Source organism: Chlorocebus sabaeus, chromosome 26 (genome assembly GCF_047675955.1).
Source record: "Chlorocebus sabaeus isolate Y175 chromosome 26, mChlSab1.0.hap1, whole genome shotgun sequence".
Taxonomy (NCBI): Eukaryota; Metazoa; Chordata; class Mammalia; order Primates; family Cercopithecidae; genus Chlorocebus; species Chlorocebus sabaeus.
Genome location: NC_132929.1, coordinates 16462545 through 16479545, shown reverse-complemented (window position 1 = coordinate 16479545; position 17001 = coordinate 16462545). Strand labels below are relative to the sequence as shown.

Sequence of the window (17001 nt, the reverse complement as noted above, 5' to 3'; positions counted from 1 at the left end):
TCACCCAGGCTGGAGGCCAGTGGCATGATCCTGGCTCATCGCAACCTCCGCCTCCCAGGCTCAAGCAATCCTCCCACCTCAGCCTCAAGATTAGCTGGGACTACTCACCACCACACCCAGCTAAATTACGTATATTTAGTAGAGGCGGGGATTCGCCATGTTGGCCAGGCTGGTCTCGAACTCTTGAGCTCAACTGATCCGCCCACCTTGGCCTCCCAAAGTGCTGGGCTTACAGACATGAGCCATCATGTCTGGCCCTAACTTTTTTTTTTTTGAGACGGGGTTTCGCTTTGTCTCCCAGGCTAGAGTGCAGTGGTGTGATGTTGGCTCACTGCAACCTCTGCCTCCCAGGTTCAAGCAATTCTCTGCTTCAGCCTCCCCAGTAGCTAGGATTAAAGGCACCCACCACCATGCCTGGCTAATTTTTTGTATTTTTAGTAGAAGTGGGGTTTCACCGCTTTGGCCAGGCTGATCTTGAACTCCTGACCTCGTGATCGACCCACCTCAGTCTCCCAAAGTGCTGGGATTACAGGTGTGAACAACCGTGCCCAGTCAACTCTGTTTTTAAGGTCATAAAAGTTGTTTACATATTATCTGTACTAAGCTAATGGTGAGTTTTTTCCTTCTTGATTCATGTTTTAGGTTGAAGTATTCAAAAAGTGAAGCAGGTACAAAAGAATAGACCAGTGGTCTCCAGCATCCACTGGAGATAGCAATGAAGGTCACTGACTTTAAGAAAAAATTCTTTGCCTGTAATCCTAGCACTTTGGAAGGCTGAGGTGGGCAGATCACTAGGTCAAGAGATCGAGACCACCCAGGCCAACATGGTGAAACCCCGTATCTACTAAAAATGCAAAAATTAGCTGGGTGGGTGTGGTGGTGTGTGCCTGTAAATCCGTTACTCGGGAGGCCGAGGCAGGAGAATCACTTGAACTCGGGAGGAGGAGGTTGCAGTGAGCCGAGATTGTGCCACTGCACTCCAGCCTGGTGACAGAGTGAGACTCCATCTCAAACACACACACACACATACACACAATCTTCAAAATGAACTCAAGAGAACTGACATTTAGCTCTCACTATGGTCCACTGATTTGCTGACCACTTTGAGGAATCCTTCAAATAAAATGAACATTAAAAAGTAGTCCAGAGTCTTACCCTGTTGGCCCTTTACTCACCTAGTGTTCCCAACATGATTCTGAATGGTGGAAGGTAATGGTACAGATGGATAATAGGCTGAGAGAGACAAAGTTATTTCAAACTTTGCAAATGCTGCAGAGCTAGAGAACAAAAGTCTCAATCTGTAAAAGACAAGATCCACAATTAAAAATGCAACACAATAACAGCATGAAACACAATTTTTTTTTTTTTGAGATGGAGTCTAGATCTGTCTCCCAGGCTGGAATGCAGTGCACCATTTTGGCACACTGCAACCTCCACCTCCCAGGTTCTATCGATTCTCCCAAGTATTTGGGATTACAGGCGCCTGTCACCACATCCAGCTAAGTTTTGTATTTTTAGTAGAGACAGGCTTTCGCCAATGTGGCCTCAAACTCCTGACCTCAAGTGATCCGCCTGCCTCACCTCCCAAAGTGTTGGGATTACAGGCGTGAGCCACTGTCCCAGCCCAATTTCATTCAATTTTTAACTGGCATGTCCAAGTTAGGTATACATTATTTCTTTTCCTTTTTTTCTCTTTTTTTGAAATGGAGTCTCACTCTGTTGCCCAGGCTGGAGTGCAGTGGCGTGATCTCGGCTCACTGCAACCTCCGCCTCCCAGGTTCAAGCGATTCTCCTGCCTCAGCCTCCTGATTAGCTGGGACTACACGTGTGCACCACCACACCCAGTTAATTTTTGTATTTTCAGTAGAGATGGGGTTTCACCTCGTTGGTCACATTGGTCTTAAATTTCTGACCTCAAGTGATCTACCTGTCTCACCTCCCAAAGTGTTGGGATTACAGGTGTGAGCCACCGTCCCAGCCCAATTTCATTTTCTTTTCACACTGGCATGTCCAACCAAGTTAGGTATATATTCTTTCTTTTCTTTCTTTTTTTTATTTTGAGACGGAGTCTCACTCTATCACCCAGGCTGGAGTGCAGTGGCGCGATCTCGGCTCACTGCAACCTCCACCCTCCGAGTTCAAGCGATTCTCCTGCCTCAGCCTTCCAAGTAGCCGGGATTACAGGTGCCTGCCACTGTGCCCAGCTCATTTTTTGTATTTTTAATAGAGACGGGGTTTCACCATCTTGCCCAGGCTGCTCTTGAACTCCTGACCTCGTGATCCACCCACCTTGGCCTCCCAAAGTGCTGGGATTACAGGCGTGAGGAGATGGAGCCTTTCTGTGCCCAGGTTGGAGTGCAGTGGCGAAATCTCAGCTCACTGCAAACTCCGCCTCCTGAGTTCAAGTGATTCTCCTGCCTCAGCCTCCTGAGTAGCTGGGACTACAGGCGCCCACCACCACGCCTGGCTAATTTTTGTATTTTTAGTAGAGACAGGGTTTTACCATATTGGCCAGGCTGGTCTTGAAGTCCTGACCTTGTGATTCGCCCACCTCAGCCTCCCAAAGTGCTGGGATTACAGGAGTGAGCCACTGTGTCAGTTGTTGACCAAGGTGACCAAGTACTTACTGTATATATACATATTCTTTTTTTTTTTTTGAGACGGAGTCTTGCTCTGTGCCCCAGGCTGGAGTGCAGTGGCGCGATCTCGGCTCACTGCAAGCTCCGCCTCCCGGGTTTACGCCATTCTCCTGCCTCAGCCTCCCGAGTAGCTGGGACTACAGGCGCCTGCCACCACGCCCGGCTAATTTTCTTGTATTTTTAGTAGAGACGGGGTTTCACTGTGTTAGCCAGGATGGTCTCGATCTCCTGACCTCGTGATCCGCCCGTCTCGGCCTCCCAAAGTGCTGGGATTACAGGCTTGAGCCACCGCGCCCGGCTACATATTCATTTAATAAATTGTTGACCAAGTACTTACTGTTGGGTTGAACTGGATTCCCCCAAATTCGTATGTTGAATTACAAACCCCTAATACCTCAGAAAGTGACCTTATTTGGAAACCTGGTCGCTACACAAATAGTATGTTAAGATGAAGTCCTTCTAGAGTAAGGTGGGCCCCTAATCCACTATGACCAGAGTCCTTATAAAAAGGGGAAATGTGGATGCAGACATGCACAATGAAAGAACACCACGTGAACATGAAGGGAGGTTATGCATTTACAAGCCAAGGAATGCCAAAGATTGCCAGCAAACTACCAGACATTGGGAGAAGGCATGGACAGATTCTAATAGCCCTCAGAAAGAACAACACCGCTTACACCTTAATCTCAGACTTCCAGCCTCCAGAACCTGTTGTTTAAGGTACCCAATTTGTAGCACTCTGTCATGGCAGTCCTTGGGAACTAATACACTTACTCAGTATTATTAACATCTATGTTCATTAGGTTATAATTTGGTCCCCATCTCTTTAAATACTCAATCTCCTCTCCGAGGAGTCTGCAATGGTGCACTACCAGTGAGAATTCTTCAAGCATCTAGAAAAAGTGGGAAAAAAAATCCAATGAAATTATGAAAACATTTCAATGCTTAGTGGCTCACTTATAACTAACTCAAAAAAGTTAAACAATTGAATACATTTATCATTTCAGGATCCACTATCATTTATGTAAAGTTTCAGTTCTGCTTTTTTTGGAAAGATATCACAAATTTTCCTTTAAATACTTCAATCAGGCTTTACCTTGGGTACCTGATGTTGGGTTCTACATGTCTTCTTCCAGGATTCCTTTTCCTCAATGTACTGGAAAATAAGCTTATGAACTAAAAGGGAGGAAGGAGGAGCTTGATCCTCTGGGGAAGGAAAAAAAAGCAAAAGCAGGTTAATATTTATGATACATGTATTTTATATAAGCAAAAAATACTATATTATATAAGCTAGAAATACTCTAAACACTACCAGGTACATAAGTATTGTGTTCCTTTTTTTTTCTGGAGTCTCCCTTCTCCCTCTGTCGCCCAGGTTGGAATGCAACGGCATGATCTTGGCTCACTGTAACCTCTGCCTTCCCGGTTCAAGCAATTCTCCTGCCTCAGCCTCCTGAGTAGCTGGGATGACAGGCATCTGCCACCATGCCCAGCTAACTTTTTTTTTTTTTTTTTTTTTGAGGCGAGTCTTGCTCTGTCGCCCAGGCTGGAGTGCAGTGGCACTATCTCGGCTCACTGCAAGCTCCGCCTCCTGGGTTCACGCCATTCTCCTGCCTCAGCCTCCCGAGTAGCTGGGACTACAGGCGCCCGCCACCACGCCCGGCTAGTTTTTTGCATTTTTAGTAGAGATGGGGTTTCACCGTGTTAGCCAGGATGGTCTCAATCTCCTGACCTCGTGATCTACCCATCTCGGCCTCCCAAAGTGCTGGGATTACAGGCTTGAGCCACCATGCCCGGCCGCCCGGCTAATTTTTGTATTTTTAGTAGAGACAGGGCTTCACCACGTTGGCCAGACCGGTCTTGAACTCCTGACCTCAGATAATCCACCCGCCTTGGCCTCCCAAAGTGCTGGGATTACAGGCATGAGCTACGGCACCCAGCAATCCTGGCTTTCTTTAATACCTAAGTGATCCTAGACACAACACTTAAGTTTTTTGATCTGTAGTTTCCTAATTTGTAAAATGGGGAACAAATTGCGTGGACTTCATAGTGTTAAGTAATACACGTGCCTGATACAGACTAAGTGCTCATAATAGTAATTTTTAAATTATGAAAATAGCTACTATTAATCATTGCTCAAGACCTAGTAATCATTTTTTTTGGTTTTTTTTTGAGACTGAGTCTTGCTCTGTCGCCCAGGCTGCAGTGCAGTGGAGCGATCTCGGCTCACTGCAAGCTCTGCCTCCTGGGTTCACACCATTCTCCTGCCTCAGCCTCCTGAGTAGCTGGGACTACAGGCGCTTGTCACCATGCCTGGCTAATTTTTTTTGTATTTTTAGTAGAGACGGGGTTTCACCGTGTTAGCCAGGGTGGTCTTGATTTCCTGACCTTGTAATCCACCTGCCTTGGCCTCTCAAAGTGCTGGGATTACAGGCATGAGCTGCCGTGCCCTGGCCTGTAATAATTTATTTATTTATTTATTTATTTATTTATTTTTTGAGACGGAGTCTCGCTCTGTCGCCCAGGCTGGAGTGCAGTGGCCAGATCTTGGCTCACTGGAAGCTCCGCCTCCCGGGTTTATGCCATTCTCCTCCTGCCTCAGCCTGCCGAGTAGCTGGGACTACAGGCGCCGGCCACCTCGCCTGGCTAGTTTTTTTGTATTTTTTAGTAGAGACGGGGTTTCACCATGTTAGCCAGGATGGTCTCAATCTCCTGACCTTGTGATCTGCCTGTCTCGGCCTCCCAAAGTGCTGGGATTACAGGCTTGAGCCACCGCACCCAGCCAATAATCTTTTTTAAATCATTTTTTTTTTTTTTTGAGACGGAGTCTTGCTCTGTCACCCAGGTTGGAGTGCAGTGGCACAATCTCAGCTCACTGCAACCTCCACCTCCCGGGTTCAAGCGATTCTGCCTCAGTCTCCTGAGTAGCTGGGATTACAGGCACCCGTCACCGTGCTCAACTAATTTTTGTATTTTTAGTAGAGATGGGGTTTCAACATATTGGCCAGGCTGGTCTCAAACTCCTGACCTTGTGATCTGCCTTCCTTGTCCTCCCAAAGTGCTGGGATTACAGGCGTGATCCACTGTGCCTGGCCAAAAAAAGATCATTTCTTTTAAAAGCTACCAAAAATTTGGAACATTACCCAAGCAGTTTTATGTCTAATACACATTTCTAAGAAAACATTATTAATGTTGTCATTGCTTATATTTAACGTAGTTTGTGAAAGAGTTCTCAAGGAGCAATTTATACCTGTAAAGCACCAACAAATATTTATTTATTTGTTTATTTATTTAGAGATGGAGTTTTGCTCTGTGGCCCAGGCTGGAATGCAGCGGTAGAATCTCGGCTAACTGCAACCTCCACCTCCTGGGTTCAAGCGATTCTCTCACCTGAGCCTCTTGAGTAGCTGGGACTATAGGCATGCACCACCACGCCTGGTTAATTTTTGTATTTTTAGTAGAGATAGGGTGTTTCACCATGTTGGCCAGGCTGGTCTCGAACTCCTGACCTCAGGTGATCTGCCTGCCTCAGCCTCCCAAAGTGATGGGATTACAGGTATGACCCACTGTGCCTGGCCAATTTTTTTTTTTAATTAAAAAATTTTTATTTTTATTTTTGTAGAAACAGGGTCTTGCTATGTTACCCAGGCTGGTCTCAAGGTCCTGAGCTCAAATGATCTGCCCACCTCGGCCTCCCAGAGTGCTGCAATTACAGGCATGAGCCACACTGCACCTGGCCCAACAAATTTTTATTTTTATTTATTTATTTATGATTTATTTATTTTGAGACGGAGTCTCGCTCTGTTGCCCCAGGCTGGAGAGCAGTGTCGGGATCTCAGCTCACTGCAAGCTCTGCCTGCTGGGTTCACGCCATTCTCCTGTCTCAGCCTCTCCAGTAGGTGGGACTACAGGCACCTGCCACCACACCTGGGTAATTTTTTTTGTATTTTTAGTAGGGATAGGGTTTCACCGTGTTCACCAGGATGGTCTTGATCTCCTGATCTCATGATCCGCCCACCTCGGCCTCCCAAAGTGCTGGGATTACAGGCATGAGCCACCGCGCCTGGCCTTATTTTTATTTTTATTTATCTTTGAGACAAGGTCTCACTCTGTCACCTGGCTGGAGTGCAGTGGCGTGATCTTGGCTCACTGCAACCTGCACCTCCCAGGTTCAAGTGATTCTTCTGCCTCAGCCTCCTGAGCAGCTGGGGCTACATGAGGGCGCCACCACACCTGGCTAGTTTTTGTATTTTTAGCAGAGATGGGGTTTCACCATGTTAGTCAGGCTGGTCTCAAACTCCTGACCCCTGGTGATCCACCCGCCTCAGCCTCCCAAAGTGCTGGGATTAAAGGCATGAGTCATAGTGCCCAGCCCCAACAAATTTTTAGAGGCTTAAATGTTTTCAACTTACCGTCTAACAGAGATTGAAAATTCACATCAACAATCTTCCTATAACGCTTGTCCAGGAAAGGGAGACCAACTAGAAAGAACCAGAATAATGATTTAAAAAAAATTTTTTAGACAGAGTCTCACTTTGTCTCCCAGGCTGGAGTGCAATGGCGTGGTCTTGGCTCACTGCAAGCTCCACCTCCCAGGTTCAAACAATTCTTCTGCCTCAGCCTCCCAAGTAGCTGGGACTACAGGCACGTGCCACCACACCTGGCTAATTTTTTGTATTTTTAGTAGAGATGGGGTTTCACCATGTTAGCCAGGATGGTCTCGATCTCCTGACCTCGTGATCCGCCCATCTTGGCCTCCCAAAGTGTTGGGATTAAAGGCATGAGCCACCATGCTCGGCCTTTTTTTGTTTTGTTTTAACTACCTGATTAGAAGTCACATAAAACTCAGTACTTTAGAATCCTACTCCTTCTGCGTAGCAGAGTTTTTTCCACAGGAAGTTGAAGGGTTATCCTTGAATCATTATTCTCTGTATCTAGTAAAGGCTCCCCTGAGACTGTTCAACTACACTGATTGGTACGTCTTTGAAGGACATTTAAAAGGTAGTACACAGCTATAGTTGTTAAGGCCTCCTCTTTTAACCCCTAACTTCTGTGCAAAGATAATTTTATTTTCAGCAATCATATAAGGAAAATGGCTATGATCTCCCTACAACTACTATCCTTGTATAAATACAGTAAAAACGAGTTATGCTTTTAGCATTGTTATAATACGTTTTAGGTAGCTGAGATAGCTGCTAGCTCCTCCAGACTCTAGGGTTATCTCTGTCTCCTAAATTGATTATTTTCTCTTTGTTGAATGCTGTTATATATTTTCTATGTGTTAGGTACTGTGGATACCATGAGAAAAACAGCATACTCAACCTGTGCCCTTAAGAAGCTTACAACTCAGGGAGATGCACAGATAACTGCACTAATAAACACAGCAAGAACTACAAACTATGATAAGCACTATTGAGGAAAACCACAGGAAGCAAGAACATACAACAGAAGGGCAAGAAACTGATCACTGAGAGCTGAGCTCTTACAATTATCAGTAGGAGTTCATTAGTGAAGTGGGGGAAAAGAGCGTTCGGGCATAGGAAACATCAGCATGAAGGTGTTGAGACAGGATAAATTCAGCTGAGCAGGAAAGACCATGATCATTTAAGGAAATAAAAGAAGTCCACTGTGGCCAGCGTGCAGAGGTAGGAAGGTAGTATGAGACAGGAAAAGGAGAAAAGTTCAATTCAGGCAATGAATTGAATTTTTCAATGAATTGAATGATCAAATACTTTGATCGTTAGCCTAAGAGTAATAGGTGCATAGTCAGATTTTCAATAATCACTGTAGCTTCAGGGAGAAGATCCATAAAGTCCAGTTGGAATAAAGTCCTTAAAGTCCTGTAGTCATCTAGGTTAGAGATGATTATTGACAGAACAGATGAAAAACAATGGATGAATATTAAGAAACTAAAACCAGTAGGTTGGGCGCTGTGGCTTATGCCTGTAATCCAGCATTTTGGGAGGCCAAGGTGGGCAAATCGCTTGAGGTCAGGAGTTGAGACCAGCCTGGACAACATGGTGAAACCCCATCTCCACAGAAAATAAAAAAATTAGCTGGGTGTGGCGGCACAAGCCTGTAATCCCAGCTACTTGGAAGGCTGAGGCAGGAGAATCACTTGAACCTGGGAGGCAGAGGTTGCAGTGAGCAGAGACTGCACTACTGCACTTCAGCCTGGGTGGCAGAGTGAGACTGTCTCAAAAACATAAATACATAAATAAAAATAAAAACAAAAACAGCATGTCGTACTGATGATTTGAATTATGTACAGCGAGGGAGACAGAGGTATACAGTGATTTCTAAGTTTTAATTTTGGACCTGGACAGAAGGTAATACTATTCATGGAGAAAAGAAACTTTCAAGGAGAATCAGGTTTAGAGGCCCAGAGATTGTGAAGATCCTAAGTTCCAATACGGCCATGTTTGCCCATGGTTGGCCATGTTGACACTGATTGGTTAAAGAGAAAAGACCTAAAAGAGACTGACAATTAGTAAACTCCAACAAAACAGCTGGGCCTCTGTCCAGTTACCATATAGTGATTTCCACCCTATACAGTGATTTCATCCTTTTAGATGATAAACCCACCTATACACACAGAACTTCCAATTAGCTTGTTAGGGCCTCACTCTTTTTTTTTGAGACAGAGTTTCGCTCTGTTGCCCATGCTGGAGTGCAGTGGCGCGATCTTGGCTCACTGCAAGCTCCACCTCCCGGGTTCAAGTGATTCTCCTGTCTCAGCTTCCCAAGTAGCTGTGATTACAGGTGCATGCCCAGCTAATTTTTTGTAGCTTTAGTAGAGACGGGGGTCTCACCATGTTAGCCAGGCTGGTTTCAAACTCCTGACCTCAGGTGATCACCCTGCCTCAGCCTCCCAAAGTGCTGGGATTATAGGTGTGCAGGGCCTCACTCTTAAGTAAAAAAAGAAAAAAAAAAAAAAAAAAAAAAAGAAGAAGAATCACCAGTCTTCTTTCTATCACGAAATATGGAGATGAAAAGAAATTCAGTAAATAGACATGAGTCTATTTTATCCATTATTTTGATAGCAAAATTTTTATTTATGATTGACTCTTCTAAGACTTTCAGCAGTGCTCTCATCATGTCAACAGTTATCAGTATATTAAAATAAAGATTTGAATCTTTAGTGAGTGTAGCTATTTACTTTTTTGTAAAGGAATTCTCTCACTTTGGCTCCTTACCAACTGACTCTTCAAAGGTGATGGTGAGTTGTACTGTGTCATAAACAAAGGTGAATACAGCTTGATCATCACTCCATTCAACAACATCCCACTCAGACAAGCTGAAGAGAGATAAACAAGATTTTTAAAAAGCATTTTTAAAATTAAGATAAAAGAGAACTTCTGATACCACCCAAACAGTACCAACAGCAGCTGATAATGTTTTTCCACTGGACTGGGAGACAATATTTCAATTCAAATATTGTGAATGTACAAACTTAAGCTTTTGAAATAACTAAGAACTCAATCTTGAGTTGTATATCGGAGAAACACCAAGTCTAGACAATGAAAAGTATAAAATATTGAGAAATTATAATTCCATAGTTCTTCTACTCTATTTTCAACTTACTGCTGAGTACACTGACTCTTTTTGAAACAGCACTGTATAGGTTAAGAACAGCAACACATTAAAATTACATCAATTGCTCCAGTCGCTTCAGACACCACAAGGTACAGAATAAAACACAAACAAATGACACCTGCATTTCCTTACCTCAACTGATCCAGCAGCTCTTCAGTTCTATTTCTTTGTTTTTGCATAAAGTCTATTTGAGCAAGGGTCTGCTCTTTTTGTACCTCCAGTTCTAAGAGATTTCTGCAAATAAAAGCAGGTATTCAGAGAGAGATAAGGCTTTTGTTAGAGAATTCAGACTCTATCAATATAAAAGGTTTATAATAAGAAGTCACATGCTACATGACTCCCCATTGAGGTAATAATGTTAGGTGTATGGCATCCATTTCTGCATTCTTAGTTTGTTTTTTTTTTTTTTAAATAAGCATTAATTTAAAAGTGCGTCTACCTGGGAAAGGCATAAATCATTGTTTTTCAAATTAGGATCCATGAAGATACCCTTGGGATTCACATGTTAAGATAATGTTTAGGCCGGGCGTGGTGGCTCAAGCCTGTAATCCCAGCGCTTTGGGAGGCCGAGACGGGCGGATCACGAGGTCAGGAGATCAAGACCATCCTGGCTAACCCGGTGAAACCCCGTCTCTAGTAAAAAATACAAAAAAATAGCCGGGCGAGGTGGCGAGCGTCTGTAGTCCCAGCTACTCGGGAGGCTGAGGCAGGAGAATGGCGTAAACCCGGGAGGCGGAGCTTGCAGTGAGCCGAGATCCGGCCACTGCACTCCAGCCTGGGCGACAGAGCGAGACTCCGTCTCAAAAAAAAAAAAAAAAAAAAAAAAAGATAATGTTTAAATATTACATTTATATTTTTGATAAAAAGCAAAAATATAAAAATATAAGCATAATGTAGATAAGATCTACTTTAAAACTGAGACTTGTCACAGTTTTGCTTTTTTTGGCCTGTATTTGGTTTTGTTTAGTTGTTATAGCTAAACAGAACATATCTTTGTTAATCATTTTGCTAGCATCAATTTAATTTCAGCCAAACACTATCACCTGTCAAATTAATGTTGTCAACTAGAGTTTTAGTGGTTTTGTCATTATTTCTATTTACTTTCTTTTAGACTTAGAGTTGAATGAGATTCATAGGCCTAAGAAATATATAGTTCATTTTATACTTGTTTATATTTATATTTATTAAATAAAAAGGATACTGGTAGTATTCAAGCTTGAGAAACACTGTGGTGGATAAATGCCCTGTAAACAGTAAGTGCTTTAAAACTACTGTTGACTAAGATGGACTCTAGGTTTCCATTCAAAGTGGCGAAGCCCTGAGTCAGCCTAAGTCAAGACTCATGTCCCCAATTTTGTCAGTCTCTGGAGGCAGGAAGTCATCCAGCCTTCTGTAGTTTAGCATTATATTTTCTAACACTTGGATTAAAGGCTGACCTTTGAAGCTCCTCTTCTTCAGTTTTCAGCTGTTCCAATTCTTTGGAAAAAGAAAAAAGAAAAAAAAAAAAAAGAACAAACATATTAGAATGTTGCCACAAAAATCATCTGTTTTATTGAAAATTCTACCTAACTTAATCTCACCTAAGTATACAAACAAACTCAGAACAGAAGGGCTTCTCCCACACCCATTTATCTCCTTAACTAATTCAATTACCTTTCTCTGCAGCTCTCATTTCAGAATCCCATTTGTCCACAGGATTGTCTTTCTCTTCATCCTCCAAATTCTTAGTTTCTAAAATAGACAATATGTGTTAGAATAACTCATTGAAAAATAAGTAAAAAAGAAAACAAAATAAGGAAGAAAAAAAGAATAATCCAGTCAAAAACAATTTATTAAACAACGAGAGATTGTTTCTTTGGTAGTAGAAAGTTTAGAAGTTCTAGTCTGATGGCTTATATATTTTTTTTCTGTGAAAGAGAAAGTAAGGTAGTCAACAAAGGGGTGAAGTTTAGACTATGGAATTCATGTACTCGCGGTCAATTCAGTGCAAAAAACATGTACTAGGCACTTACTCTGAACGAAACATAGTCCTAGGGACTCTGAAGGATATGGAGAAAAAGAAGAGCTGATTCTTACCTCCACCGAGCTTATAATTTAATCAGGAAGATAAACTATACAAAATAACTATAATACAAGTATTAAAATAAGAAGTACTAGCAAAAGAGCCGTGGGAGCTCAAGGAATATAGACTACTTTCTCTGGTGAAAACCAGGAGAATGTAGTATGTAGCAGCAAAGACAAAAGTAGAAATGATCAGGCTAGTGGCATGTGTCTGTAGTGTCCAAACACTCAGGAGGCTGAAGAGGGAGGATTCCTTGAGCCCAGGAGTTTGAAGCTGCAGTAAGACTCTGTCTCTCTCTCTCTCTTTTTTTTTTTTTTTTAAAAAAAGGCAGGTGTAGTGGTTCACGCCTGTAATCCTAGCACTTTAGGAGGCCGAGATGGGCAGATCACTTGCAGCCAGGAGTTTTGAGACCAGCCTGGCCAAGATGGTGAAACACCATCTCTACTAAAAATACAAAAATTACATGGGGGTGGTGGTGCATGCCCGTAATCCTAGCTACTTGGGAGGCTGAGGCACAGGAATTTCTTGAATCCAGGAGGCAGGTTACAGTGAGCGAAGATCATGCCACTGCACTCCAGCCTGGGTGACAGAGCGAGACTTTGTCTCAAAAAGTGGCCGAACTGCATAAAAATAGCAATGTTTGGTTGGAATTTAAGACGTGTATGGGAGTAGTAACAAATCATGTAAATCTGAATACAACTGTAGAGGATATGAAATGTCAAGCTCAGAAGTTTGGACCTTTTTTTTTTTTTTCCTTTAAGCCAACCACAGAGAAAGTTAAGTTTGGGTCGGGTGTTGTGGCTCACGCCTGTAATCTCGGCACTTTGGGAGGCCAAGGCGGGCGGGCTACCTGAGGTCGGGAGTTGGAGATCAGCCTGACTAACATGGAGAAACCCCATCTCTACTAAAAATGCAAAAAAACAACAACAAAAAAATTAGCCGGGCCTGGTGGTGCATGCCTGTAATCCCAGCTACTCAGGAGGCTTAGGCAGGAAAATCACTTGAAACCGGGAGGCAGAGGTTGCGGTGAGCTGAGATCACGCCATTGACTCCAGCCTGGGCAATGAGAGTGAGACTCCATCTCAAAAAAAAAAGAGGCCGGGCGCGGTGGCTCAAGCCTGTAATCCCAGCACTTTGGGAGGCTGAGACGGGTGGATCACTAGGTCAGGAGATAGAGACCATCCTGGCTAACACGGTGAAACCCCGTCTCTACTAAAAAATACAAAAAACTAGCCGGGCAAGGTGGCGGGCGCCTGTAGTCCCAGCTACTGGGGAGGCTGAGGCAGGAGAATGGCGTGAACCCAGGAGGTGGAGCTTGCAGTGAGCTGAGATCCAACCACTGCACTCCAGCCTGGGCGACAGAGCCAGACTCAATCTCAAAAAAAAAAAAAAAAAAAAAAAAAAGAAAGTTAAGTTTGGACTTTACTTTGTAATAAATGGAAAGACAGAAGTTTTTCAGAGGAGTAACATTAATGAAAACTATCTTTCATAATTATTAATCTGGCAGCAATGTGCAGTTTGGACTGGAAGGAGGCAGAATAATGGTAAGAATGTATAAAGGTTAGAGAGAAGACTGAAATAGCACATTTCAGAATTAAGATGAGCCTTAATGGGAAAGGGAAATAAACACATGAGATACTGAAGCTGCGGATGACAGGACTTGAAGACAATGAAAGTATTGAGCCTTTTACAATTTATAAGAATTGTGACTGCTATAAATAAATATGAGAAACATCATAAGAGAGAACAAGTTTTTGGATTTTATTTTGGAGCTGGGAGAATGTATTTAAATTTATTTATTTATTTAGTTCACTCTGTCGCACAGGCTGGAGTGCAGTGGTATGATCTTGCCTCACTGTAGCCTTGACCTCCTGGGCTCAAGAGATCTTCCTGCCTCAGCCTCCCAAGTAGCTAGGACTACAGGCATGTGCCACCACACTGAACTAAACTTTTGTTTTTTGTAGAGATAGTGTGACTGTATTCAGAGTTTAAGGTGTTTAAGGATATTTTTGCATACAGGTTCAGAAGGAAGCTAGAAATTAAGTCTGGAACTCAAGAGACAGAGGCTAAAGATGCCCTCACCTGAAATGATTACAAGCTACTTTAGGGCAAAATCTGTGTCTTAAATATTTTTATTTCCTTTCTGATACTAAGCACAGTATCTGGCATGCCGTACATGCTCAAAAAATGCTTGAGGAATTTAAATTTGGGAATCAGTCACATAATTATTAAGGCAGACGAAAGCACTGGGGAGAGAATATAGTAAAGAATAGGTGATAAAATATAAATCCCCACAAGGGATCAGTTAGAGAAAGAGAGGCCAACAGAGAAGCTGGATGGAGCAGCCAGGAGAAAACAACTGGGTCAAGGTAGTGCATTATCATAGAGATTAAGGGAGATGAACATTTCAGGAAGAAAAGAACAGTCATCAGTGTCAAATGCTGAAAGAGGTCAAAATGGCTAAGGACTGAGAAGAACAAAATTTGATGACTATGCAGAATTATGTGATCTTTGAGAAAGCAGTTTCAGGAGAGTAACTAAAAAGTTGGGATTATGAAAGGCCAAACTGAAAAGACAGACAGTTTTCAAACTGAGATAAATTCATCTATTAAAAAACACAAAATTACAATCTAGGTTATCTTGAGAAGCTCTTGATTGTATTATGGATGACTATAGTAAAGGAACTTTAATTTGCTCTAATTTACTTATTTATGTATTTGTTTTATTATTATTATTTTTGAGATGGAGTCTCACTCTGTCACCCAGGCTGGAGTGTAGTAGCGCAACCTTGGCTCACTGCAACCTCCGCATCCTGGGTTCAAGCGATTCTCCTGCCTCAGCCTCCTGAGTAGCTGGGACTACATGCGCCTGCTACCACGCCCAGCTAATTTTTAAATTTTTAGTAGAGATAGGGTTTCACCATGTTGGTCAGGCTAGTCTCAAACTCCTGACCTCAAGTGATCTGCCCGGCTCAGCCTCCCAAAGTGATGGGATTACAGGTGTGAGCCACTGTGTCCAGCCAATTTACTCTAATTTAATATCTCAAGTTGCTAAAAAAGGCTTCAATATTGTGGTATCAACATTCTCTACTGTAGGAGAGCATTTAGATACAATTAAATTTTTTTTTTGAAAAGTATTTAAAATACTTTACCTGTTTCCATCTCACTAAGGCAGTTATCGATCTTCTTAAGTATTTTATCCATCTCATCTATCTTTATTTGAAGTTTCTCCCTCTCGTTCTAAATACAAAAGATTATAGACTGTCAGGTTAAACCTCTAAAGAAAATATTATAAATGGTTCAGATTGCTCACATAATTGCTCTATCATGATCACAAACAGTCAAATCTTTTTTTTTTTTTTTTTTTTTTTTTGAGGCGGAGTCTCGCTCTGTTGCCCAGGCTGGAGCACGGTGGCTCCATCTTGGCTCACTGCAAGCTCCGCCTCCTGGGTTCACACCATTCTCCTGCCTCAGCCTCCCGAGTAGCTGGGACTACAGGCGCCCGCCACCACGCCCGGCTAATTTTTTGTATTTTCAGTAGAGATGAGGTTTCACCGTGCTAGCCAGGATGGTCTCGATCTCCCGACCTCGTGATCTGCCTGCCTTGGCCTCCCAATGTGCTGGGATTACGGGTGTGAGCCACCACGCCTAGGCCACAAACAGGTAAAACTTAAAATGAAGGTGAAAGCTTTAAGTTGGAACTTAAAAAATAAAAGATAATTTTATTAAAATAAGTTTTAGCCAAAAGAACTCCGGAAAATAAGTTTATTTTATAAATTTAATAAAATATTTTCTTAAAAGAAAATGAAATAATTTAAAAAGTATATTGACATAAAACTAATTTTGGTACTTTATTTTAGCATTTCTATAAGTGTTCCATGGAATACAATATATTAATATTTATTACTTAAAAACATTTCTATGATGAACTACACATGGGAAACAGTGGTCAAAAAGAATTATAGCATTTATGCTTAGACTTTAAAAAATTGTATTTCTCTGAAAGGGCATATTGCTTGCAACATTTCCCATACTTGCCAATGGAAAGTTTTTTAATGCAGAGCCTTTTAAAAAAGCTAATCATTTTGGGAAATGCTGCTTTAAACACATGTACATACATATACAGTTTAGTATGGACAAAGAAGAAGATAATACTATGGTATAGTCCTTAGCAATGGGAGACTAGAATCCTATATATTTCAGTACGTATGATGGATAATAGTATTTGAGATTAGACATAGGTCCACATTAGTAATTATATTCCAGTATTACTCAAGATGCCAGGATTTGCCACTTTTGACAAATTGAACCTTACCTCTTAATTGTAAGTTTTTGCCCAAATCTTATTCACATGTCTTCTAAGGAAGATTCTTCATATTCTATAACCACTATAAAGTAATTTTAATATCTCTTTCTATGATATTAACTGTCTCAAATTACCTGAGCTGACTGCACCAGCTTGCCATACAGAGCCACTTTTCCTTGGTGAGTGAAGACTTTAGTCATCTTGGTAAAACGTGATTTTATTTTGTTAAGGTAAATTCCAAAGGCCTTCAGCTGGAAGGGAAAGTTATAGAGTACATTGTACTAAAACAAATGAGTCAGAAGAGGTAAATGGATTTGCCTATCCTAAGGCACGACATTTGTCATTGGCAAATTTAATTCCATATAATTGTTGTCTAAGACCAGAAAAAATATTTCAGTT

The 17001-nt window shown here is 42.1% G+C and overlaps 1 protein-coding gene across 4 annotated transcripts in view; it reads right to left on the bottom strand.

Moving 5' to 3' along the window:
• The window catches only part of KNL1 (kinetochore scaffold 1), a 71206-nt gene that overhangs the window by 3392 nt on the left and 50813 nt on the right, over positions 1-17001 (bottom strand). For all 4 annotated transcript variants that reach the window (XM_038009837.2, XM_038009838.2, XM_038009839.2 and 1 more), the window contains 10 exons: positions 16737-16853; positions 15449-15536; positions 11889-11966; positions 11672-11711; positions 10368-10469; positions 9836-9936; positions 7052-7120; positions 3736-3845; positions 3414-3532; positions 1176-1298 (listed from right to left, as the gene is read on the bottom strand). In XM_038009837.2, the coding sequence (XP_037865765.2) occupies positions 1176-1298; positions 3414-3532; positions 3736-3845; positions 7052-7120; positions 9836-9936; positions 10368-10469; positions 11672-11711; positions 11889-11966; positions 15449-15536; positions 16737-16853 (947 nt within the window). The remainder of the gene's footprint in view (positions 1-1175; positions 1299-3413; positions 3533-3735; positions 3846-7051; positions 7121-9835; positions 9937-10367; positions 10470-11671; positions 11712-11888; positions 11967-15448; positions 15537-16736; positions 16854-17001) is intronic.